Below are 25,902 nucleotides of genomic sequence, written 5' to 3'. Positions count from 1 at the left end.
TGTGTGATGTGAGCTAGGGTTCAAATTTATTCTTTTGCATATGGATATCCACTTTTTCTAGGACCATTTGTTGGAAAGGTATTCTTTTTGGTCCCTTTGTCAGAAATCAGTTGACTGACTATAAATGTTAGAGTTAGCTTCTGGACTCGGGGTTCTGCTACATTGATTTTTTGTTTGTTTGTTTTTTGCGGTACGCGGGCCTCTCACTGTTGTGGCCTCTCCCGTTGCGGAGCACAGGCTCTGGACACACAGGCTCAGTGGCCATGGCTCACGGGCTCAGCCGCTCCGCAGCATGTGGGATCTTCCCAGACCGGGGCACGAACCCGTGTCCCCTGCATCGGCAGGCGGACTCTCAACCACTGCGCCACCAGGGAAGCCCTGTAGTTAAATTTTGAAAGCAGGAAGTATGAGTCTACCAGCTTTGTTCTTCAAGATTGTTTTGACTGTTATGTGTCCGTTGCATTTTCATACGAGTTTTAGGATGTTTGTCAATTTCTGAGAACACAAGCACCAGTTAAGCAATTATCATAGAACTACAAATCCAGGATCTTCAGCTGAGGTCATGAAACTCCTGTGCTTCTTAAATGGGCACATACCTCACAGAATACACATTTCACCCTCCAGTGTACCTACCTAATACTTCCAACACCTTCCCTCATTTAATTCTTCATTCTGCTAACATCTATATGTACCTGCCAGTCTCCAGGTTCACGGTCGGGTACTGAGTACACAGCAATCATTAAGATCCAGTTTCTGCCCTCACATACCTCCAGTCTCATGGAGCTGATAAATGAGACACATAATTGAGAAACAGCCTTACAGAGGCTTTGATAGAGATGTTGTGCAAGGGAGTGAAGTTCCAGGGGAGTGGTTCGCACTCACTAAGCGTGGACTCCGTCTGGCACTTCTGACAGTTTTACCTGTCAGAAGTAACGGACAGGTCACCGACTTATCTAATCTTTACAAGTCCTGTGATGTGGATACTCTTTTTCTCCCACATTACAGATGAGGACCCAGGTCAGTGTTCCATGGCCTTTTGAAAGCTTACTAATAAATAGAAAACTTTCTTAAAGGCTCCTTTAAAGTTCTTTGTGATTTCACAATAAATGTGATTAAAAACAAGCCAAAAGATTGGGCAGAGTATCATTTTGCTTTCGCGCTGTCCACAACCCCTCTTCCCCACCCGCCCCTCTGCTCACCACCTGGGAAGTGGCTGCTCCCCGGCCTCCCCACTAAGACTGGACGTGTGGAAAACAGGCGGTCTTCCAGCAGGTGGGGGCTCTAAGTGCAAATTGTGCCTTAAGTGCCTTGCACAGTAAATGGTTTGGGGTTGGATGAAGAGTTTTAGTGTTTTCCTGAGTAGGTATAGTGAGGGATAGGACTAGTGTGGTGCTGGAACAGAGAGGGGAGTGGGGGAGGGGCCAGAATATACATGACCGGTTTCATGAATGCTGCTGCGTCCAGCAGAGAGACATAGTAAAACCATTTGGAATATTTTGCTTAGAAATTCATGAATAGGTTAGAATTGTCTGCTATGATATGGAAAGTGGGCCAGTTTCAAAGATAAATACTCTGTGGACTATTAGGATTTCAAGGCTGCCTTTTGTCAGTGATTGGTAGCTTTGCACACTTATGGAATGCAGCACGCATTTACCTATCTAGTATTTGGTGACTCTGGGTATTTCTAAATGCTGTGTTCTAGCCTAGTTATTAAGTTTATCATTTAAACTATTCTCAGATTCAGTAAAATAAGAATCAGAGAGAGCAGAACAAAGGAAAAACACTTCTCCTATATATGGCGGGCACTGTACCAGGTGGGTTTTTTTTTTTTTGCGGTACGCGGGCCTCTCACTGTTGTGGCCTCTCCCGTTGCGGAGCACAGGCTCCATACGCGCAGGCTCAGTGGCCATGGCTCACGGGCCCAGCTGCTCCGCGGCATGTGGGATCTTCCCGGACCGGGGCACGAACCTGTGTCCCCTGCATCGGCAGGTGGACTGTCAACCACTGCGCCACCAGGGAAGCCCCCAGGTGGTATTTTATATGTATCATTTAATTTAATCCCCAGAGTAACACTGAGGTAAGTATACTTAACCCTCTTTTTACAAAGGAGACTTAGAGAGGTGGGTGACATCACAGAGCCCAGCTGGCTTGCCTTCAGAGTCACTGCTCTTTCTCTCAAAATTGCTGCTCTCAGAACTAGTTAAGAAATGGCCAGGGAAGCCCTAGGAAGACATTATTAATAGCGTTTGCTGATGTCACCCAACTGTAGTCATTTATTAACTCCACAAATATTTATTGAGTGCTATTACATACCAGGTATTATGCTAGACAGTAGGGAAGTGGAGAGACTAAAACAAACATGATCCTTCCTCTCGTGGAGCTTATGTTCTAGTGGGAATTAGATCTGTAGATGGATTTGCATTTTGCTTTATCTGCTTAATGCAGGTATCCTGTTATATACATGCATGCATACGTACATGCATATACACATTTACATTTACGTTAATGTGAATAGCTTCGGGTTTGTTTTCTGTAAAGAGAGAAGGATGAAAAGTCTTTTGTAGATTAGCACGTTTGGGGAACTTCTTTATATTACATCGTGTGCCTAGAATTTCAGAGAAACTGTGCAGTAAAGTCCTTTATGAATTGTGTTTATATTCTGCTTAGAAAGGTTTTTTGTTTGTTTTTTAACATTTCATAATGGAAAATTTCACATTTATTCAGCAGTGGAAAGGAGAATGTATTAAACCTCTGTGTACCTATCACTCACCTTCAGTAATTACCAACTAATGACCAGTCCTGTAGGGAGGCAAGTATTGCAGGTAGTTGGGTTCAAGACTAATATTTAACTTAAAGATTAATCTCTTTTACATAGGTTTTATGTATAACTGTTCTTTGTCAAAGAGATAATTTTATCTATTGTTTATTCAAGTATTAAGAGGATGGTCATTTAGTAATATAAGCTATTTTATTGTGAGTCTACTTTATTAATGCTTTAGGATGGAAGCTTCCTAAGATTTGAATTAGACATATGTCTCCCCATTATATTCATTTGTCCAGCTAGGGAAGTGCATTTAAGTAAGTAACATTTAAAGAAAGGCATTTGTTCAAAATAACCTGTTTCTTCCAGGTACTCTTTTGGCCCTCTGTCATATTTTGCAGAGAAGAACAAAGCCAATGGTATTGTAACACTAACTTTGCAATTCTCTTTGTGAGTTGGGTCTTTTTTGTTACTGCCGTTTGGTGCATGATTAAATGTATGATGATATAGCAAATGGTTTGTTTTAATGATTACATATCGATTTGGATTTCTTTCTCTTGTGCAGAAGGAAATGTACAAATTACAGCTGAAACTCTGCTAAAATCTACTGAGGAAGTACAAGGTATGAAGGTCAGTGGGACTAAGACGGATAATAATGAAGGACACGAGAATGGCCATGTAAGTAAAGGTCTCTCGGCTGGGTGCAGCGGATACCCAGAAATAGACAAAATCATGACCAGTGGTGAGGTTTCAGAGACTAGCACGTTAGTTTCCCTAGAGCCTTTAAACTCTGTGGACCCTGGATTAATAGAAGCAACTAAAGAAAAAGGATGTGAAGAACTAAAAACCTGTCCTCCTTGGTTGTCATTGTTACCAGGGAAGAGTGCCATTTCCAAAGTGGACAATGGAAAGGAAGAGTTGTATACATTAAACCTTGTCTGTGAAGCAGCTGACAATCGCCAACAGGTTCCTGGCCACCATAGTGAGAGACACAGTTCTGCACATGGTAGTCCCAAAGCCATGAGAAAGGTGGTTATTGTAGAGCCCTTAGAAGAAAATTCTGAAGTTTCACATTTCACATCATGTTTGTCTGGTCCAGAATCCAGAACAACATCCTCAGAAAAGTGTGGTTTTGATGGTGATAGCTTGCCAAAGGGATCTGCTAAAAAGACGGACAGTTCCTGTTTTGATGGGGACAATCAAAGCAAGACCTTGGTTTCTAGAGAAGAAAATGAACAGTCTTTGAACCCCAGGAGTGAAAGAGAGGAACTGTTTCTTGTTAATGCCAGGCAAGCAGAAGAGGATGCTAGTGGTCACTATTCTGGAAAAAAAGATGCTGTTGACTTCCCCAAAGAAAATATCCACGATCACTACTGCACTCAAGGCAGTATCCATACAGACTGCTCTAGTTCTTTAATGCCCAATTCTTTTACTGAAGCCACGGAAATAATGTTTAAAAAAAATGATTTAAAAATCACTGTAGACATTCAAGATAACTTGGCAAAACATGAGGACCATAGAGGAACTTTTGCTAATATAAGCCATCCAGGCACACACTCTGAAGAGAACCATTTTTCCTTCTCGATGCAGATTGAAGAGCCAGAACAGACAACCACTATAGAGCCCGGTATGTTAAGTGAAAAGATTTACAGTAAAGACTCTAACTCCTTAGTTAGCACCCAGAGAAATCTGGAAGGCAGCACCCAGTTAAATGAAGCATCACATGACAGATTTCTGATTGAAAGAAAACCCCCTGTGAGTTTAACGCCAGAGGACCAGATAAGTTCTATAAATGAGGTGTTGAAACCCAAGAAAGACATTGCTCCGTTACTGCCAGCCCTAGAATTTGATGACAGACCTGAGTCAGAAATAGCTGTACAGAACTCCCAGGACGATGGTCCCCATTTAGATAAACAGAGCGCTGCATGGGAGGTGAATGAACTTCCTTATGCCAACGAACTAGCTGTAAACAAAATAGGAAGTGAATGTGTTTTAAATCAAGTGTCCCTTAATTCTCAAAACCATGCGAAGTTGCCAACTGACAAAGAGATGCCTGTAGCAGAGAGCGAGGGCTCCCGACGGAGCCAACACCCTCCGTCAGAGGATGGAGCAGATGTCACTGCTGGTACCCAGACTGTTCCTGTAAAGACAAAAATGAAAGACATCTCTCCACCAGGTGACAAAACCTGTGGTGCCTCTTCAAACAATCCCACCTTAAACAGCAAATCAGAAAGCCTAGAAAGAAAAACTGAAACAGCTGATTCAGGAGCAGAAGAAGGTCTGCATTCCAGACTTCTCTCAAATCAGGAAGAAGCAGCAGGCTTGCCTCGAGAGGTCTCTGCCATGGAATGTCGAAGCATTCCATCTCGGAATCTCTCTAGCTGCCCTTGTGTAAGAAAAAACGTCCCAGAGGAGAGCGCGTGTTCTGCCCGTGCTGCCCTGGAGCCCAGCGAAACCATCCTGGGAGTTGAGAACTGTCGGATAACCAAGTATGAAAATGCATTTCAGCACAGTGATCACCGCCCCCAAGGGAGAGAAGCCTCTGTGGAAAGTTGCATCCATAAAGTGAGTTGTACATCGGCGGAAAGTGAGCCAGATGGGGGAGAAACTGAAGGCAGCCTTCCAGGAGGTAAGATCAGAAACGAAATGACGACAAGCATGTTAAATAGTGAAGCTCCAAACAGGACCATCCACACCACCTGTCACATCCATCCCAGCGAGGAAGGGCTAGAAGAAAAAGAACAGGACACACCCAAAGAGACTGTGTTGTGTAAACATAACATCTGTGATTGTGCTGCACAGGAATTAAACCAACCTGCAAACATTCCAAGTCCTGAAAAATTGTTGGACCAGTTTCCTACTGTTACGTTCTCTGCTGTTAAAAACATGAACCAAGCAGCTGAAACTCCTGAGCAGAAGGCAGATGAAGCCCTCGGCTGCCAGAGTAACCCAAACAGATCCAATGAATGCAGAAGTGAAGATAACCCTGAATGCAGAAGTGAAGATAACCCAGCTAAGGAGACACTAGGCAGCGACCAGAGAGAGGTGGTCGCAGAGCCTAATGGAGAGGTGAACCACGGCCTGAAGGATCTGCCAGTCGGTTCAGGCAATATCAGCTCATCGTCTGGTGGAAGCCTGAAGAAAGGGACCTTTGAAAGGATTTCTGGTTGTGAGGAGCCCATAGACGGTATGGCAGACATGGTCTCCACAGGCTGTAGTGATAAGGGCACAGAAGGCGTTCTGGACCTAAGGGCATCTAGTACTCTTGATGGGGGTGCAAGGCAGGATGGGCCAGCGTTACAGGAAACCTCAAGGAGTGTGCTGTCACAAAGGGGAGAGCCTATTGCTGCACTTATGGGAAGGATCAACCAGGATTCAGATTCCCAAGATGCTACTTCCTCAACAGCAGACTCTCTCGAAATTAAAAAATCACGTGAAGAGAACGTATGCAGATTGTTACAAGACTGTGAAATGGAAGTGTGTCCAGACTCTTGTGCCCCTGAGACAGGGTCTGTGGCAGATCATAAACCAAATGTAAGAGTATTGGATAGAATAAATGTGTCTTTAAATTATATTCATCTTGAACAGCAAGCTAAAGAAGGATCTCTGAGAGAAACACAAGGAGTGATTGAAGGATCAAGACTAGAAATAAATTCCGAGCACGACAAGGGAAATGCCATTGGAATTTCTTCAGAAGAACTGACATCTCCTGGACACCAAGATGAGAACTCTGTTCCCCCAGGAAGCCTGAAATCCACTGAGATAATTCCTTTGCATCCGTTTTCTCAAGAAAAATCAGAAACAGTTATGAATAGTGAGGAAACTGACCTGAAAAACCTTTTTAAACCAAAAGATGGTGAAATGCCCTGTGAGAATGTAAAGGACTGCATGGTCCTGCCTGAGATGAAAGGAAGAGCACCAAGGGATAAGAGTAATCCTAGCGAAGAAAGCAGCACAGCCCTCATTGCGGAAAGTTTGCCTTTGACGATGGAAACAGAAACCGAAGTGAAAAGAGAAGAAACTGCAGAACACCAGAGGGGACCATGGGGTCAGTTTCCTGCTGTGGAGGAGTTCGAAGAGATGACTGTCAGAGAAGGTGTTCATGGTGATAACATGAGCCGGGTGTCTCAGACCCATCTTAACCCCCCGAGGATGCCACGTGATGCTGAGGACCAACAGAGCCAGAAGGTTTTGGACTATAAGGAAGAGGAACAGATGCATCAAAAAGAAGCACTTTCAGCTTTGGAACGATGCACATCATCTAATATGTTGTCAGATGAGGCGCAAAGTAAGAGCCAATCTAAGGATTGCAAAGCTGAGCCCACCGTGGTGAAAGAAATCACCCTAGCAAAGCCAGCCACAGGCAACACTGCTGCAGGGTTTCAGAAGCTGAAAGACCCAAAGGAGGAAAGCTTGTGTCGCCCATCAAAAAAGGACATTGAGTCGTGCGCAGGCCCTTACCTCCGTGATGCCCCCTGGAAAGCACAAGACCCCAACTCCACTGGGCGTGATGAACTACATGGTGCCTTTGGGAACACTTCACATCAGAAAGGAGTGCTTCCCTTAAAGAAGCAGCCCCACCGAACGTGTAAGAAAGTTTCCTTCCAGGAGCTAGTCAACACGGGGAGGAAAATAAGTAAAATCAGAAATTCTGCATTTTTAAAGAGCTCCTCTGAAACCATCCCCACAAACGCACACAGATTTCTCAGTTCACATGCTGTGTCTGCACCCACGCAACCGGAACCTGAAACAGCCCCTGCCAGGAGCCTTGTTAGCCACGTACCAAAGCAGAAGGCCACTCCAAGCCAGCCCTTGCATAGCCTGAATGTTCAGAAGCCTACCAAAGAATCAGCCTTATTCAGCAAGCTGTCCATCCTTGCCTCCAGACTGGCCCCGGCCACAAAGACCCAGAAGCTACCGTATCGGCGGTGTTCCTCTGACCTTCTTCCAGTGGCTAAAAGCTACAAGCGGCTCAGATACAAAAGGCTCCTGGATGGGTTTTCCTACAGCACAACACAGCTGAATCCATGGTTGGCACGTAGTGATTGGGACAGGAGGCCTAACAGTAAACCCTTGATGCTTTATTCGCTCGAAGCCATCAAAATGAGCTTCTTAGATTTGAGCAACAAGATGCCATCCCTGTTGTTTGGTCCCGAAATCTTCCCAATATCCTTTCACGTGAAGTCGGGCTCCGAGTGCGGGACCGAGTCCCCAAGGACTTTTCCCGAGCACTGTGCACCCGCGAGGCTCGCCTTAGGAGAGGCCCGCCGGTGCCCGTCTTCACCTCCCAAGTGGACCTTCTCTTTCTTCTTGGCCCACGACTGCCCTGGGGTGGCCACGTTCAGGGAAGACCCTGGCCTCTACTGTCAAGGAGACACCCAGCCTCCACTGCAGCCTCCAGTTCCTCTCCAAGACCATGGAGCCACCACCATAGTCCAGACCAGAGCGGGCTGCTCCGTGCTTGGCCTTCACACACTCCTAGCACTTTGTTCCCCGGGATGTTACCGAATCTGGACGAAAAAACGGAGCTGCTCCAGCCACATGCCCACCATGCAGAGGCTCTTCCTGACCCAGTTTACCCAGGGTCTGAAAGGGTTACGGTCTCCCACCTCCATAGCAGACAAGGTCTTCTGTTCTCTGCCCTACTCGGTGGGCCGAGTACTGTCCATTTGGAGCCAGCACGGGCCTTCTGCCTGCCCCTTCGAAATCTCTGCTCTTGATTCCTCTCACGGCAAGCGGCAGCCACCTCTGGGCACCATGAGCAGGTAAAATCCATCCCCTGTTCTTTGCTGAAGTCCCATGTTTGCATCCTACCATTGGGGAGAGGAAAGGGCGCTCCTGAAAATGCAGGGCTCAGAGTCTGTGTCTGCATTTCCTGTTTATTGCCAAATCTCTGCTAAGAACATGCAGCAGTAATTCTGAAGTGTAGCCCCCTCTAATTTTCCTGAAGGATCTAGATTTCTTGCAGAACCCTTTATTTTATACCTTCCTTTGTTCTGTCCATTTAATTCTGTGAACCATTAAATCTTGAATCTCTCCTTTTCTCCTCTTGCCCTCACCTTGCAAAGAACATACCCCATTACTATAAGTAGTGACTTGTGACTTGTAACTATTACTTGTTCACAAGGTATTATAACAGCCTGCACCTAACTCAGTGGTTAGTGTGTAAAGGATACAGAAGAAATACTTTTTAAATAAACTAATTAATTACATAGGCATCACCAAGTCTAGTTTAGGAACCTCTGTGTTTCTTTCTGGAGCAGAGAAGCTTCAGAGATTGGCATTTACATATTATAGCTATAGAATTTATAGAATTTTAAGTGAACTGGAAAAGAGTTCTTGTGGTTTAACCACTGAGAATAGTTGAAAATAATTTCACCAATATCATTTTACCTTCTAATAGGAAATGAGAGAAGAAAAAGAATTTGGGAGTTACATCCCTAAAGATCTGCTTTAGACATAATAGAGAAATCCTCCTATTTATAATCCTCTGGATAAACAGAAACTTTAAACATTATTTAGTTTGCCCTTATCATTGCTGTAGTTTAAAACTTCAACACCAAAAAAGCCTTAAAATTCCAAACGGCCTGGGAGAGGCCTTGTTGTTTGTGTGTCTGGGCAGAGTCTCTCATGCAGAATCATTCTGTCATTGAAAAGCTTCTGGGGCATACTGTGAAGTTACCCAGCATCTTAGCAGAAAACTAACTAAATAAAAGAGCCTCAGAAAGGCACCCCAGAACCTGAATGTGGCTGATTGTGAGTTCTTGTCCTGTAGGTAAACAGGAAAATGTTCACTTCTTATCAGGCAGCCATAAAAGTACAACATGATGAATCAAATTGTCTTAAATGATGGTGCACTGCTTCTGTTGCATAGTTTGTTTGCCTCTACAACAAACTCTGCTCTGTGTCTGTAACACTCAGTTTTAAATCATGTTATCTTCTCTAAACTATGTCCAGTCCTAAGGTAGCATGGAGGGTAGTTATTCATTTCACCCTGTGAAGGTGAATGACCATATGACCCTTTTCCCTCTTCCAGAACTCTTTCCCACCTGACTTTTCTGTTTTCTAGTGGGGAATATTTTCTCTCTCCCTTAGATCCTGTATCTGACATTTCATTTATTTTATTTTTTAGTTTACTTTTAATTTAATTATATATGTGTGTGTGTGTGTATATATATGTATTTTATTTTATTTTATTTTTTAATTTATTTATTTACTTATTTTTGGCTGCATTGGGTCTTTGTTGCTGCACGCGGGCTTTCTTTAGTTGCAGCGAGCAGGGGCTATTCTTCGTTGCGGTGTGCGGGCTTCTCATTGCGGTGGCTTCTCTTGTTGCAGAGCACAGGCTGTAGGCACGTGGGCTTCAGTAGCTGTGGCATGTGGGCTCAGTAGTTGTGGCTCACGGGCTCTAGAGCACAGGCTCGGTAGTTGTGGCGCACGGGCTTTGTTGCTCCGTGGCATGTGGGATCTTCCCGGACCAGGGATCGAACCCGTGTCCCCTGCATTGGCAGGTGGATTCTTAACCACTGCGCCACCAGGGAAGTCCCTGTATTTTAAAGATTTAATTTTTTTTTAAATTTTATTTATTTTTGGCTGCATTGGGTCCTTGTTGCTACACGCAGGCTTTTTCTAGTTGCGGCGAGCAGGGGCCATTCCTTGTTGCGGTGCGCAGCCCTCTCATTGCGGTGGCCTCTCTTGTTGTGGAGCACGGGCTCTAGGTGCACGGGCTTCAGTAGTTGTGGCATGCTGGCTCAGTAGTTGTGGCTCGCAGGCTCAGTAGTTGTGGTGCACAGGCCCACTTGCTATGCGGCATGTTGGACCCTCCTGGACCAGGGATCAAACCCGTGTCCCCTGCATTGTTGACAGGCAGATTCTTAACCACTGCACCACCAGGGAAGTCCCTATTTTTTTAATTGAAGTGGTAGGGGTGGTGTTTGTGGGAACTTTTTTTCTCATTGGCTCTAAAAGTGCCTTAACATCATATATATCCTTGGCTTAGAGCTTAGAGGTTTGCTGTGTTTGTAGACACACTTAGAAATATTAAGCGTGATAAATTAGGGAGCCCCAGAAAGCAAGACTTAACCAAGATTAAATTAATTTATGTTTCCACAGGGTTTTCTCATTTGAACCTCATCCTCCAGCACTCCATAATATGGGTCAAACAAGCATCTTTTTTGCCTTTTTTTAATAGATGATGAGACTGAGGCACATGGTTTTTTCTAACTTGGGTCACTTAGCTGGTTGCTGTGTCAGCTGAGCTAGACCCAGATGAGGCCTCTGATTTGGTCAGCCCCTTTCCCAGTATTCCAGATTGGTGCTAAACTCTCTAACAATCTAAATTATCTGTGTTTCAGCCATTGAACAAATTTCTCTAACTTCCCAAAGGAGATGGATTATATGGTCACTATATAAACATCTGATTAATTAAACCTGTACTGTGTCTAAATTCAGTAGAAATGGATACAAGCTTTACTTTGAGGGGTACCAAAAGCTCTCCAACAATGCATATTAATGTATCTATAAGTGATTAATACCATTTTTCATCTACAAAAATCAAAGCTTAATTATAAAGGAACTAGCCCTGTGAACAGTTTTCATCTACATGGCCATGTTTTACGTGGAACTCGGCTTTAAAGAAAATAAGGTTTCTTCACAATTTTTTGTAAGTTTATAGAAATTGGCAGATTTTATTTTAATACAGTTAATACAGAACTGAGGAGTGTATTTTTATCTTTAAATTACTTTTTAAAAACTTTAACATACATGTTCAACAACTTGATTAAAAGGTATAAGGTAAAGGGTATTCTTGTTCTCCTCCTTTCTCTTACTGTCCTCTGTATATCTCTCTCTGCCTTCTTTCCATTTAAGTTAGAATATAATCCTCCTGTCAGCCTGCCTCCATTCCAGTGGTGGGCACGTACATGTAATTCTCATGCCTGGGAGGGAGGTTTTCGTCTTCCTGGGTGACCGACACTTCTCGTCTTCCTTGGGCTCTGATTGAGCATCCTTCCAAACCCACGGTACACCAGAGCCTCTCCTGCCATCCTGCTGCCCTAACCTGCCTCTCTTGTACTTTTGCTCCACTTCAGCCACGCTGCGTTACCGTCCGTGCCTCTTCCGGGCCTGGAAGCTGCTTACAGCACCAGCGGCAGTCACGTGAGGTGAGGCTCCAGTGGCGCCTGGCACGTGAGGGCTTGTGGTTTGCAGTGTGTGTGTGTGAGAGAGAGAGGGAGAGAGAGAGGGAGGGAGGGAGGGAGAGGGAGAAAGAAGTGGGGGATGAGTGCACTGGCGGCTGGTGTGGGTCGGGCATGGTGTAATTCTGACCTCTTGTTCTCCTTCTAAGCCTGATCTGCATCTCTCGGATGAACAATCTGAGGTTCACCCTGTGTAACTAAAGTTGGGTGATCAATCCCACTTATGAAAAAAACGTCAAAATCCCTAGCCAGCTCATTGTACCACAAGTCCCCTCAAGATACTTCTTGGTCGTTTAGCCGATTTCAGTGCCCGGATGGGATTGATGTCGTCTGAGCACAATCCATTTGTTAGTTCACTAAATGTCGTCTTCCCACAAAAAACCTGTTCCTTTTTACGTTTTTCCTTATTCACTGCATCTTCCTCGTTCGTTATTCCATCACAGTGAAGTGGATTGACCACATTCTCGTCGTTTTTTACATGTATAGACACAGGTGTGTCCAGAAGTGACAAGAGGACAGGTTTACTGGGAATGTCATTCAGCTCTTGTCTGGATGTTAAGACGAATGTGCTGACATAGAAGGTGAACCCGTCCCATGTCGTTCTTCTCTGTCTCTCTCTCTGTGGTGCTAGGCTAGAGCCTCCATTCCCTGCCTTGGTACCAAAGTCTCGCTTGGTAACAGACTCAGCTGTCAGCAAGCTCCTGCTTTCAGCCTCCGAGTTCCCGGTTCCTGGATTTGATGAGCTGGATGGTGTGACAGCCCCGTGCCCCCGACCGCAGAGCAGCCCCCCAGAACAGAAAGAGGTAAATTTAAAGTGCCGGTGGGGTCAGGTGGCAGTGGCACCACAGATGATGTGACAGATACAGATGGGCCCCTGAGTCTGTTTGCTGCCACCTTTAGCTTCAGCTGAGTACGGGAGGTTATCAAGACACTAAAGGATACCTTGAACCTCTTCTTCCTCGTCGCCTTCCAGACCCTTTTCTCTTGATGACACATTTAACAGTGTTTAGAGAACCGAAGCACAGAGCGAGAAGCTTCATGCATTCAGAGACGAGTGAACAATGGTGTGCCTCGATTTTGCAGTATCTGCTGTCTCCAACAGTTTCCAATTTCCATGTTGATAATCTCAGTATCTGAACTGCATGTACAGTAACATAAAGGGGGCAGTTGCTGAAAATGCTGTTGGCAGGAGTGGGGGCGGCGGGGGGTGGGAGCTTTGTCATAAACTACTTCCTGAAGTCATCTGTACACTGAGGAAGCAATGCAGTGGGTGTCAGGAAAGGGGACTTCGTATATTTAGAATGTCTTACAACCTGACCATCTTTCTTCTTCTTAAAAATAGACTGAGCCGGAGAAGAGGCCAAAGAAGGTCTCACAGATTCGCATCCGGAAAACCATTCCTAAGCCAGACCCTAACCTTACCCCCATGGGCCTTCCTCGACCCAAAAGGTGAGCACCTTCTCTAACATGCACGTGTGCACTTTTTTGGAAGTTGGCAAAATACGATGACCTTTTGAATGATCATATACTCTGAGCTTTTGTTATACTTCTAGGAATTTATCCAAAAGAATTCATCGGTACTGTGGCCAGAGATTTGTGTGCAGGGATATTTGAACGCGTTCTCGATCACTTTTCCTGAGCTCTCTATGCCGGGTGCTGTCGTTCTGTGTACACAGTCCCAGTTCATCCTCCAAGGGTGCTGGAAGGTAGGCACAGCTGTCGTCCCCAGGTTTAGGTCACGGTGCCAAGGCTCAGTAGCTGAGAAATCTGTGTTAGGCCAGAGCGTCGCTCATGACAGAACAGGTGGTTCCTGTCTCTCACAGGTCTTACCCGACCCCACAGCCCAGGCTCACAACATTCTGTGCACAAAACTGGGAAGGGACCTACACATCATGAAGGAAAGATGTCTTTTTTTTTTTTTTTTTTTTTTTTTTCAAGAAAATGCTAGATCCATGTTATGGTCCATAGTATAGCCTTTAAAAATTGGGATTCTAAAGATTTTTATGACAGAGCTGATTGCTAATTCCTATAAAGTGAAGTGGAAAGAAAAAGATTACTAAATTATGTATTGGTTGGGTGTGATTCCAAATTGTGTATTTGACATAACTCCAGTTTGGGGATGATGTATATTACACAGACACTATGAAGATATAAACATTTTTAAAAGATCTCCAGAGTTATGTTTTCTTGTGATGGATTTCACTCCTTAATTTCTCATCAGCAAATGGAAGCCTGTGTCCCTTGATTAACCCAAGGTAAGTTATTTCACCTTCCTGAGCTTCAAGGACTTACCTGTAGAATGTGAGTAAGAATTCCCAACACTTAAAATTGCTGTACAGTCGAGTTGAGAAAAAAATGTGCACTGTATCTATTTTATTGCTTCATACAACACAAATGCGATAGTTAACTGTTACTATGATTTACGTTCCACTTTTCCCACGTGGTTCTTAACGTGTTGTGTTTTTATCCTACAGTTCTTTTATTGATCAGCCTACCATGTCTTTTCAAGAGAAATTTTTAAAGTATTTCAGATATCCTGGGTTGAATAGTACTTTTTACTAGAATGAAATAGGGTTCAGAATCATGGTATTCTCTCTTGAATTTTTACGTAGATAGAAGTTCTGGAAAGCCTTATTAATAAAGATAGGTAGTTGGGAGTGGAAAGAGTTTTAATAGAACAATGACATTCAATCCTTTCAACTTCTGTCAAGTAATATCAAAAAATCACAGAGTGATCTATCAACAAATCAAATTTAATGATTTATCACCTCATCTTTTTTGAAAACAAAGAATCAAAAAGTGCTGACTCACTCGGGTTCTGTCACCCAGACTTTGGAGGCCAGAAGTGGCTCAGTTTATGGGACGTGCACCAAGAGGATCTGACCAGTTTCAGATACCTAAGAATTCTATGTTACTTTTGCACTTAGGGGCACTTTATTTAATCCTATATAATGAAAGGGTTGAAAAATAAAAGATCTTCAATAAATCTTTACCTAAGACATCTTGGTAAAATGCTTTTATTACTTCAAATACACTTTTGTATAGACACTTTGAAGGTGCTGATTTAGGGCATTAAATTTATGGAAAATTTTTGACATACAACTTACTTGGTGAAGGCAGGTTTTATTATTCAAGCCCATTGGCCAAATCATTCTTACTTCCTAACTTTTCTGCTTTCCAATTATAATATAGTCATCCCTCAGTATCCTCGGGGAATTGGTTCCAGGAGACCCCCCGATACCAAAATCCACGGATTTTGTCTCTTATATAAAATGACCTGGTACAATGAATACAGCCTCCCCTCCATATCTGTGGGTATGAAACAGTAAATATGTTAATATTTACCTTCAAGAAAATCATACAGACCATTGAAAAATAAATTATGGAACACTTCTTGTAACGTAGATTTCTAAAAGCCATAAGTCAAAATTAAAGTTATGTATAAGAATTTCCCATTTCTGAATTTGTAATAAAGCAATGTAATTTATAGCTAAAATAATAAATTATGAAGTGAGGAGTATGTTAGAAAGCATGATATTGCTTCAGTAAATGTGTATACATGCACGAATAAAACTCTGTTATTATTAGACTTTTAGGAACAATTAAGAATGATGTAAAAAATCGGAAATAAATCCATTAATTTATATAAATCTCATGATTGCTTCAATATTTAATGTAGGAGAAAAGTGTATCACTGCAAACCAATTGGCATGGCAGCTCATATAATTTTTGTTGTTAACAGGAAGTAGAAGTTATAATATTTTGTAAGATGAAGATTGAATAATTGACTTAAATATTTCCTTATATGATTTGATTAATGTTCTTCTAAGTGATAACAGACTGTGCATGAGAGTTGAGAATAGTTTGAAAAGACATTGTGTACAGTTAAATACATGACCAAGCTATTTTTGGTGTTTGAAGCTCTCTTTCTTAAGTAGGCATTGTTTGATGATAGTCAGGAGGTGAGTGAGGCAAAGTCCCTCTGACAGCCCCATTCCACACCATATCTGAAATTAGGCTGAGTCCCCTCTCGCTAAAGCCACTCCTCTTAGCGGAACTGTGCGTAGGGTGGGGAAAGACACGTCCAAGACAGGTTTACGGTGATTTCATTAATATCTGAGGAGGGCCTAGTGAGATCAGTGATTTTATTCTGATACCAAAGTAGAATTCAGGGTGGATAGGGGCTGTTCTAAAAGAATTTGTGCGGGGACTTCCCTGGCGGTCCAGTGGTTAAGACTGTGCTTCCACTGCAGAGGGCGTGAGTTTGATCACTGATTGGGGAACTAAGATCCTGCATGCTGTGTGGCGTAGCCAAAAAAAAAAAGAATTTGTGGGAATGGAGACGTTTACATGAGTGTAAGGACACTTCTCAGGTGTGTCACGTGCAGGAGATTAAAGATTGGGAGATTGATTACCCTAGAGCTGGGTTTCAGTGTGTCTGTGGAAAGTCTTCTAGTACACTGGTGTGAGGACCCCTGGTCTAGCAAAACCTTAGGGCTTTTACCTTAGTATCATGTTATTAGTCTAGGTCCAGTCAGGAGACGGAAACCACACAGTACTTTAAACAGGGGAAGTTTAAAGTATTGAAGTATAACAGGAGAGTAACTGTTAAGGTGTACCGAGAATTCTGAAGGGCATCCTAGGGCCAAGGGAGAAGGGGGCCCTCTCCCCCAGATTGGAGTCTGACTTTGTTGGAAAAGGTGTGGTTGCAGCCCATCGGATGGCCAGTTTGCTAACGCCAGAGCTGGGCGAGCAGGAAACAACAACAACAGCCTTCCAGGGCGTGAGCTGAGGCTGGAGGGCAGGCACCCGGGGTGTCACGGTGCTGCTGCAGGTGCGTGGCCTGGGGCATGTGGCGTTTGCTCCAGGAGAGTCACAGGAAACAACCCTCAGGATGTTGGGGTCCCACTATGGGCTTCAGTCCCCGAATGCCCCATCTGTGGTGTGGTGGTCACCAGGCTAGTGCTGCAGGGGCATTGGGGGGTGGTGCTCCACGCTCTGGCTATACAGCTGGGGCAACTGTCCCCATCCGGCCCCGCCCCAGACATCCCAGTACACGTGCACCCATGATGGGCCACGTGGCAGGAGCAAGAAGAAAAGCTCCTTTGCTCCTCCAGTGCCTCCTTCTGCTGAAGCTCAGCACCAACTCACTGTGAGGAAGAAATGCATTAGGAGTCCAAGATGCCATTGTCACAGAGCAGGTACTGAGGGCGCATTCTGAGCTGAGAAGCAGTAATTAGATAACTGGTACACTCCAGTAAACAATAAAAATTTAAACACATTCACTTGACCAAGAACTGTTCTTTTAGGAAGAGATATGAATAAATGGAAAGGCATGTATTTAACACAATTACAGAAATGAAGAAGCAATAGCCTGGAAAATTCAGAAAAAGAGTGAAATAAGAGTACTAGTCTTAAGAGATCTTAAAATATATTGTCAAGTCTCAATAATTAAAACAGTATGTTGCCAGAGCATAAATATACAAATTGGTAAAACAAAGTCCATAATTAGACACAAATACATAGAGAAATTTAGTATGTGACAAAGGTGTCCCCTCAAATCAGTGGTGAAAAGATGGACTATTCAGTAAAATGCTGCTGGGACAGCTGGGTGGCCATTCTAGGAGTAATAAAGCTGGGGGACTTCCCTGGTGGTCCAGTAGGTAAGACTGTGCGCTTCCACTGCAGGAGACATGGGTTTGATCCCTGGTCCAGGAACTAGATCCTTCATGCCGCAACTAAGAGTCCACATGCCCCAACTAAGACCTGGCGCAACCAAAATAAATAAATAAATATTAAAAAGAAGAAGAAGGAACGCTGGATCTCTACCTTAGACCTTTCACCAGAATATCTTCCAAATAAAATCAGACTTAAATGTAAACAAATGAAGCCATAAGAATAACTGAAGAAACTATAGGAAATGGTTAAGTATAACACAAAATTCAGAGCCATAAAATAAAAATCTGAAAAATATATGTCATAAAAATCTATCACTTCTTGGGCTTCCCTGGTGGCGCAGCAGTTGAGAGTCCGCCTGCCAAGGCAGGGGATACGGGTTCGTGCCCCGGTCCGGGAAGATCCCACATGCCGCAGAGCGGCTGGGCCCGTGAGCCATGGCCGCTGAGCCTGTGCGTCCGGAGCCTGTGCTCTGCAACGGGAGAGGCCACAACAGTGAGAGGCCCACGTACCGCAAAAAAAAAAAAAAAAAAAAAAAAAAAAAAAAAATCTATCACTTCTGCTGGGAAAAAAAGAAACCAACTATAAACAAAGTCAAAACACAAATTTTTTTTTTTTTTTTTTTTTTTTTTTGCGGTACGCGGGCCTCTCACTGTTGTGGCCTCTCCCGTTGCGGAGCACAGGCTCTGGACATGCAGGCTCAGCGGCCGGGGCTCATGGGCCCAGCCGCTCCACAGCATGTGGGATCTTCCCGGACCGGGGCACGAACCCGTGTCCCCTGCATCGGCAGGCGGACTCTCAACCACTGCGCCACCAGGGAAGCCCCCAAAACACAAACTCTTAATTAACTAGATAGGAGGAATCCTTTCACAGTGTATACATATATCAGGTCATCACAATGTACACTTGAAATATCTTACAGTTCTATGTGTCAGTTACACCTCAGTAAAGCAGCATCTAAATGAAAAATTTTAAACAGCTTTATTGAGAAATAGTTCACATACTGTGTAATTCTGTGTGTTTTAGTATACTGGCAAAAAAAGATACTAATCCCAAGCAGGATCAATAAAAAGAATTTCATACCTAACTTCAGAAAGAAGTTAAGTATGAAAACTTCAGAGTTCCAAAGACAAAGAGATAATCTTAAAAGAAGCCAGGGAACCTTATAAATGTATACATCAAAATCTTCAAAATAATAGCAAACGGAATCCAGCAACATATTAAAAAATGATTATACACGTGACCAAGTGGGATTTATGCCAGGAATGCAAGGTTAGTTGAACACAGGAAATTAATCAGTGGAGTATACCACATTAATAGAATAAAGGGGGGAAAGCACATGATTATCTCATTAGATGCAGAAAAAGCATTGGACAAAATCCAACAGCCTTTCATGATAAAAACACTCCATGAACTTCAGAATAAGAGGGACTTCCCTGGTGGTCCAGTGGCTAAGACTCCGAGCTCCCAATGCAGGGGGCCTGGGTTTGATCCCTGGTCGGGGAACTAGATCCCACATGCTGGAACTAAGAGTTTGCATGCCACAACTAAAGATCCCGCATGCCACAGCAAAGATCCCACACATGGCAGCGAAGATCCCATGTGCCGCAACTAAGACCTGGTGCAGCCAAATAAATATTTTTTAAAAAGGGAGAGAGAGAGAAATAAGAACTTCCTCAAATGAATAAAGGACATCTACCCGAAAACCTGAAGCAGAAATCCTACTTAATTGTAAAAGACTGAAAGATGTCCCCTAAGATCAGAAACAAAACAAGGATATTCACTCTAACCGTTTCTATTTAACATTCTGCTAGAGGTTCTAGACAGGACAATTAAGCAAGAAAATGAGATAGCACTCAGGAAGTAAAACTATCTTTTCAGTATCTTGTATACAGAAAACCCTAAAGAATCCACTATTAGAGCTAGTGAATGAATTCAGCAAGTTTTCAGGATATAAGATCAAGATAGAAGGAAAAGAAAATTGTATTTCTATACATTAGCAATGAGCAATCTGAAAATGAAATTAAGGAAACAGTGCCATTTACTGTAGCATCAAAAAAAACCCAAAAAACCTAGGGATAAATTTAACAAATGAAGTGTAAGTCTTGTTCAGTAAACACTACAAACTACCAACTACTGTTGAAAGGAATTAAAGACCTGAATAAATGGAAAGACATCCATTCATAGATTGGGCTACTTAATGCTGTCAAGAAGTTAGTACTACCCAAGGCAACCTACAACTTACTGCAATCCTATTATAAAATGTCGACTACCTTTTTTTGCAGAAATTGACAAGCTGATCCTAAAAATCCTGAAAATACAAGTGGCCCAGAATAGGCAAAACAACCTTGAAAAAGAGGAACAAAGTGGAAGACTCACACTAACCCATTTCAAAACTTACTACACGCACAGTTAAAAATAATTGAGGGCTTCCCTGGTGGCACAGTGGCTGAGAGTCCGCCTGCTGATGCAGGGGACACAGGTTCGTGCCCCGGTCTGGGAAGATCCCACATGCCATGGAGCAGCTAGGCCCATGAGCCATGGCCACTGGTCCTGTGCATCCGGAGCCTGTGCTCTGCAACGGGAGAGACCACAACAGTGAGAGGCCCACGTACCGCAAAAAATAATAATAATAATAATAATAATTGAAATGGTAAATTGTATGTTTTGTATATTTTACCACAGTAAAAAAAAAAACATACACCAACTTAGTACAAAGCTTCAGTAATCAAAACAGTGTGGTAATGCATAAGGATTGACATAAAACCAACGGAGAGGACTTCCCTGGTGGTGCAGTGGTTAAGAATCTGCCTACCAATGCAGGGGACACAGGTTCGAGCCCTGGTCCAGGAAGATCCCCCATGCCACGGAGCAACTAAGCCCATGCACCACAACTACTAAGCCTTCACTCTAGAGCCCGAGAGCCACAACTGCTGAGCCTGTGTGCCACAACTACTTAAACCCACGCGCCTAGAGCCCATGCTCCGCAACAAGAGAAGCCCGTGCACTTCAATGAATCCCGCGCGCAGCAATGAATACCCAATACAGCCAAAAATAAATAAATTATTATTTTTTTAATGGAATAGGGAATTCTCTGACGCTCCAGGGGTTAGGGTCTCCGTGCTTTCACTGACGAGGGCCCAGGTTCAGCCCCTGTTTGGGAAACTAAGATCCCATAAGCCAAGCCGTGTGGTATAGCCAAAAAAATAAAAAGTAAACCAATGGGATGGAAGCGTTTGGTGGTTTCTTATAAAGCTAATCATACTCGTACTGTATGATCCAGCAATCATACTCCTTGGTATTAACCAAATGAGTTGAAAACTTACATTCATATAAAAACCTGCACAGAAATACTTACAGCAGATTAATTCATAATTGCTAGAATTTGCAAGCAACCAAGATGTCCTTCAGTAGGTGAATGGATACTAAATCATGGTACATCCAGACAATGGAATATTATTCAATGCTAAAGAGAAATGAGCTCTTAAGCCATGAAGAGGACATGGAGAAACCTTACTGAAATACTACTAAGTGAGAAGCCAGTCTGAATAAGCTACATACTGTATGATTCCGGCTATGTGACATTCTGGAAAAAGGCAAAGCTATGGACACTGTAAATGAATCAATAGTTGCCATGGAATAGGGAGGAGGGGAGGAGGAATAGGTGAGTACAGTAATTTTTAGGGCAGTGAAAATGATTCTGAATGATACTGTAATAGTAGATACACGTCATTATACATTTCTCCAAACCCAGAGAATGTGCAACACTAAGAGTGAACCCTAATGTAAACCATGGACTGTGGGTGATTATGATGTGTCATTGCAGGTTCATCAGTTGTGACAAATGTTCCACTCTGGTGCAGGCTGTTGATAATAGGGGTTGCTGTGCTTAGTAGGGGAGTTGCAGGGGGTTCCAGGCAGGGTGTATATGAGAACTCTGTCCACTCAATTTTTCTATGAACAAAAACTGCTCTAAATAAGTCTTTTTGTTTTGTTTTGTTTTTTTAAGATAACAGATAACCCACAGAATCAGAAAAAGTGTTTGCAAGTCATATATCTGATAGGGCTCTAGTATGCACAATATATAAAGAATTCTTACAACTCAACAACAAAGCGACAGCAACGCACTTTTTTAAAGTAGGCAAAGATTCTGAACAGGCATTTCTCCAAAGAAGATGTAGACGAATGGCCAAAAAATGATGCTCAGCATCATTAGTCATTAGGGAACTGCAAATCAAAACCACAAGATGGCTCTCACCCGCTAGGATGGCAGTAATTTTTTTACAAATAAAAACAACAAAATAAGTGTTTGCATTGAGGATGGGTAGAAATTGGAGCCGTCATACATTGCTTGTGGGAATGTAAAATAGTGTAGCCACTGTGGGAAATAGTTTGGCAGTTCCTCAAAATGTTAGAGTTACCATATCACTACTTCTAGGTATATGTCCAAGGGAAATTGAAAACATGTTCACACAGAATCTTGTACGTGAATGTTCATAGCAATATTCTTCATAACAGCTAAAAAGTAGAAACAGTCCAAATGTCCATCAGTTGATGAATAGATTAAGAAAAGGTGGTCTATCCATAGAATGTTAAAAAGAAGTACTGAGACGTGCTACACCATGAATGAACCGTGGAAACAGTGCGCTAAGTGAAAGAAGATTGACTCCAAAGAGCACATACTGTATGATTCCATTTGTATGAAGTGTCCAGAATAGGCAGAACCATAGGGGCAGAAAGTAGATACGTGGTTGCCCGGTGCTGGGGTAGGAGAGGGTGGGTGTGACTGTTCGTTGGTCCAGGGTTTCTTCTGTGGTTGTGAAAATGTTCTGGAATTAGTGGTGATGAATAACATTGTGCCTCTACGAAAATCCACTGAACTGTACACTTTAAAGGGTGAATTTTAGGGCCGCATCACCTGGCTGTGAGGAGAGCCTGTAGGTGCTCCAGCACAGGATTGGGGGTGCTGCACCCACTGACCACCAGGCCCCGCCACATCTTTCCAGGGGCCAGATCTGCCACGGCATGAGCACAGTAATGTGCTTTTGAAGTCACAGTGGCATGGTCCTCACAGGAGACCCCAGGGACCAGGGCTTGACCCCCGAGCGAGCCCCTCAGAGCCTCCGTTTTGTCAATACTAGAATAGCACAGCCTTGCTTCAGAATTGTCTCAAGATGCTTCTTTACCAGAGGGAAATCAAGTCATAAAAACAGATCAAGAGATGGAGGGAGCAAGGAACCACGAGACAGAAGATGCTTGAGCGTAGACTTGCCAGAGCCACTCTGGGCAAAGTGGCATCTACACAGGAAGTGTCTACTTTTGAGGACGTTTACACATCCCACCACCTCCAGTGAGTGAAGCCCCTCTGAGGAAGGCAAGGCTTGTTGAGAGCCTAGGAATCCCAGAATCTGAACTTGGCGCTTCAGCGCTCACCTCAGCTCAGAAACTGGACATGGGTGCACACTGCCCTGATTTGCTTGTCAGAATGACTGTCAGAAGCCTAATCTTTCACTTTCCAACTATCCATCTGACATCCTTAATCTAACGTAGCTTTTGCTGTTGTTAAGAAAAGTAACAGTTGTTTGTTGGAAATCCCTGTGAAAAATCTTATCCATGCTATTATTTATGTATTTTTTTCCACAAGCATGTTCTTTGCTGAATTGGAATTGAACCAAACTGAACCTCAATTAAGATTTTCAAAAAGCCGGTAAGAAACTAAAGCACAATGCCGAAAAGTTTATTGCTGTGCTGTTCAGTCACTCCTTAACTTATCTGAAAAAGGTTTAAGGCACAGAAACTTTATAATAATTTGCTCTTTTGTAATAAAGGTACTGTGCTGTCTGAAAATAAGTTTCTACTAAGAGTGGTGGCCTGAAGGTTGAAGCTTTTATCTTCTACATAGTACCAAAAACTAAGAGTGAGCAAACAGATTGAGCACACTCATAAAAATAAATAATAGGGTGGCTTCCCTTGTGGCGCAGTGGTTGAGAGTCCGCCTGCCGATGCAGGGGGCACGGGTTCGTGCCCCAGTCCGGGAAGATCCCACATGCCGCAGAGCGGCTGGGCCCGTGAGCCAAGGCCGCTGAGCCTGCACGTCCGGAGCCTGTGCTCCCGCAAAGGGAGAGGCCACAACAGTGAGAGGCCCGCGTACCACAAAATAAATAAATGAATGAATGAATGAATGAATAAATGGGTGAATTTTATGATATGTGAACCAGGGCTCCTTGAAGACTGGCTACAGGTCTAGGGCAGGAAATGCACGAGTATAGACTGTCTTGTGCCAGAAAGTGATGAGCTCTCGAGGCAACTGGGGTCCTATCGGAGAGATGCAGGAACCAATTTGAAGAGACTCTCACTGCCACAGATGAGACAGTCTGAGCATCAAAAGGAATAATAACTGCAGTAGATTGAAGCACATGAGATATGTTTCAGTCCAATAGTTCATAATGAATGAGTTCACAGCTCATTGGCTGTATCTGGATGATAATAGGGAAACAATTCATTGTTTTGTAAACTGGTAAATAAAGGGAAAGAACCAAGCATACAACCCACTTTTCCTGTGCAAACGGTACCTCAGGGTTACCAAAGCATGGATGAGCATGAAGTTTTCTTTAGATGGAAGAATTCTCCCGGAAGAATGATAGACTGTCACCGTGTACAATCCTAAAGAACTAATAAATATATTCAATGTTTATCAGTGGCTGGCTGCTAATACACAAAAAGGGTGACAGCTGGGTATCATGTCCCTCGTGATGGACGCCTAAAAGTCTGTCAAAAAACCCGGAACACCTAAATCTGATCATACCTCTCTATTTAATTACCAGTCCATAGGAAATACCTATAGTATTTCCCATATGTTTGGGTCAGAGAAGCATGTTAAATGACATCAGTGGGATGTAATCAAGAAAATCTAGACTGGGGAAGCCACAGACCAAATGACCTGATTTCTTACCAAAAAAAAATTATAAAATAAAAAGGCAAAATAGGACACTACTAACATAAATTGGGACAGTATTGATCAGACTTAGAGGTTCCAGGGACCTTGTGTTGTTTGAGAGAAGGGTTTATAAGTTAAATATGCTCATTAAAATTCTTGCCAACCACTAAAAAAACAGAATATGTATAATTTTCAAGCCAGGAGAGGAGAATAAAAAGAGCAGTCAGTTAAGCAGAAGAAACATTGAAAAAGTAGGACAAGAAGAAGCTGTAAACTAAGATAATAGGTACAAATCCAGTTATATCCCTCCAAGTAAGTATAACTGGACCAAATCTCACAAAGTTGATGATTGATGCCCTGGAAAAGAAGATCCAGTACTCATTGTTCTCATGAGACACATCTAGGACTCATCTTTTACTCTTGGAAAGTAAAAGAATGGAAAGCATAGAGTTGGGAAACGAATCTTGTCTCTCTTAAGAGACCGTGAAGAATTTGTTTTTTTCTCTTTTCAGGTTAAAGAAAAAGGAGTTTAGTTTAGAAGAAATATATACCAACAAGAATTATAAATCTCCTCCTGCAAACAGGTAAGTACCTATGAGCAGGAAATAATAGATTGGGGGGGCTTCCGAAATGATCGATGTAAATCTCCAATCCTTGTGCTTCGGAAAGGGTTTTATGTTCAGTTCTTCCAATACCGGGGTCTTGAAAATAACTAGAATTCGTATTTTTAGTTCCCAGCACTTGAATTGGGGTCGGTGATAGGATGGGAAAGAGATGCGTGTTAGGTTAGGTAGTCTCCTTTTCGTTTGTACTTGGTTTTTAGCAAATATGCCAGCTGTCTTCAATACTAATAATCATTGATCTTCAGATATGACTCCAAACCCAAGTACAGAAGGCATTTCACTTGGCTACCTTTGCGTCTAAATTCAATTCAAGTCGTTGAACATTTATTAAATTCCTGTAGCATCTAGGATGTAGCAGGAGAGTTTTATCCTAGAAGATAAAACTCTAAGGCATTGATATAAGACTATTCATTATAGCTTTGCTAAATAATAGGAAAGGATTGGAAACAACTTAAAATATCCATTAATAGGGTTCTTATTAAATTATAGTCCATCCTTGTAATGGGATACACTGCATAGCCATTTAAAAGAATGAATCAGATACCTGTGTACCCAGCTGGGGCAATCTTAAACGTTATTGATAGGTCAGAGTGGCACAATGCATAGGCCAGTGCATGTAGTTTGCTGCCATTTGAGTAAAGAAGAAACCAAAATGTTGGATAGATGCTGTGGGTCAGCAAACTACAGGCCAGGTCCAACCAGCAACCCGTT

General features: G+C 43.0%; 1 protein-coding gene across 4 annotated transcripts in view; it reads left to right on the top strand.

Annotated features, from left to right (window-relative positions):
• PRR14L (proline rich 14 like) overlaps positions 1 to 25,902 on the top strand; it is a 57,861-nt gene that overhangs the window by 26,867 nt on the left and 5,092 nt on the right. For 2 of the 4 annotated variants that reach the window (XM_082640042.1, XM_082640039.1), the window contains 5 exons: positions 3,327 to 8,526; positions 11,851 to 11,922; positions 12,587 to 12,758; positions 13,298 to 13,404; positions 25,081 to 25,152. In XM_082640042.1, the coding sequence (XP_082496168.1) occupies positions 3,327 to 8,526; positions 11,851 to 11,922; positions 12,587 to 12,758; positions 13,298 to 13,404; positions 25,081 to 25,152 (5,623 nt within the window). Of the gene's footprint in view, positions 1 to 3,326; positions 8,527 to 11,850; positions 11,923 to 12,586; positions 12,759 to 13,297; positions 13,405 to 13,508; positions 15,368 to 25,080; positions 25,153 to 25,902 lie in introns of those variants that run through there. The other 2 variants (XM_082640040.1, XM_082640041.1) reach the window with 2 other exon arrangements.

This window comes from Mesoplodon mirus, assembly GCF_964341445.2.
Source record: "Mesoplodon mirus genome assembly, chromosome: 13".
NCBI lineage: Eukaryota > Metazoa > Chordata > Mammalia > Artiodactyla > Ziphiidae > Mesoplodon > Mesoplodon mirus.
Note: the sequence above shows the minus strand (reverse complement) of the source record. Positions and strands in the feature narration are given on the sequence as shown.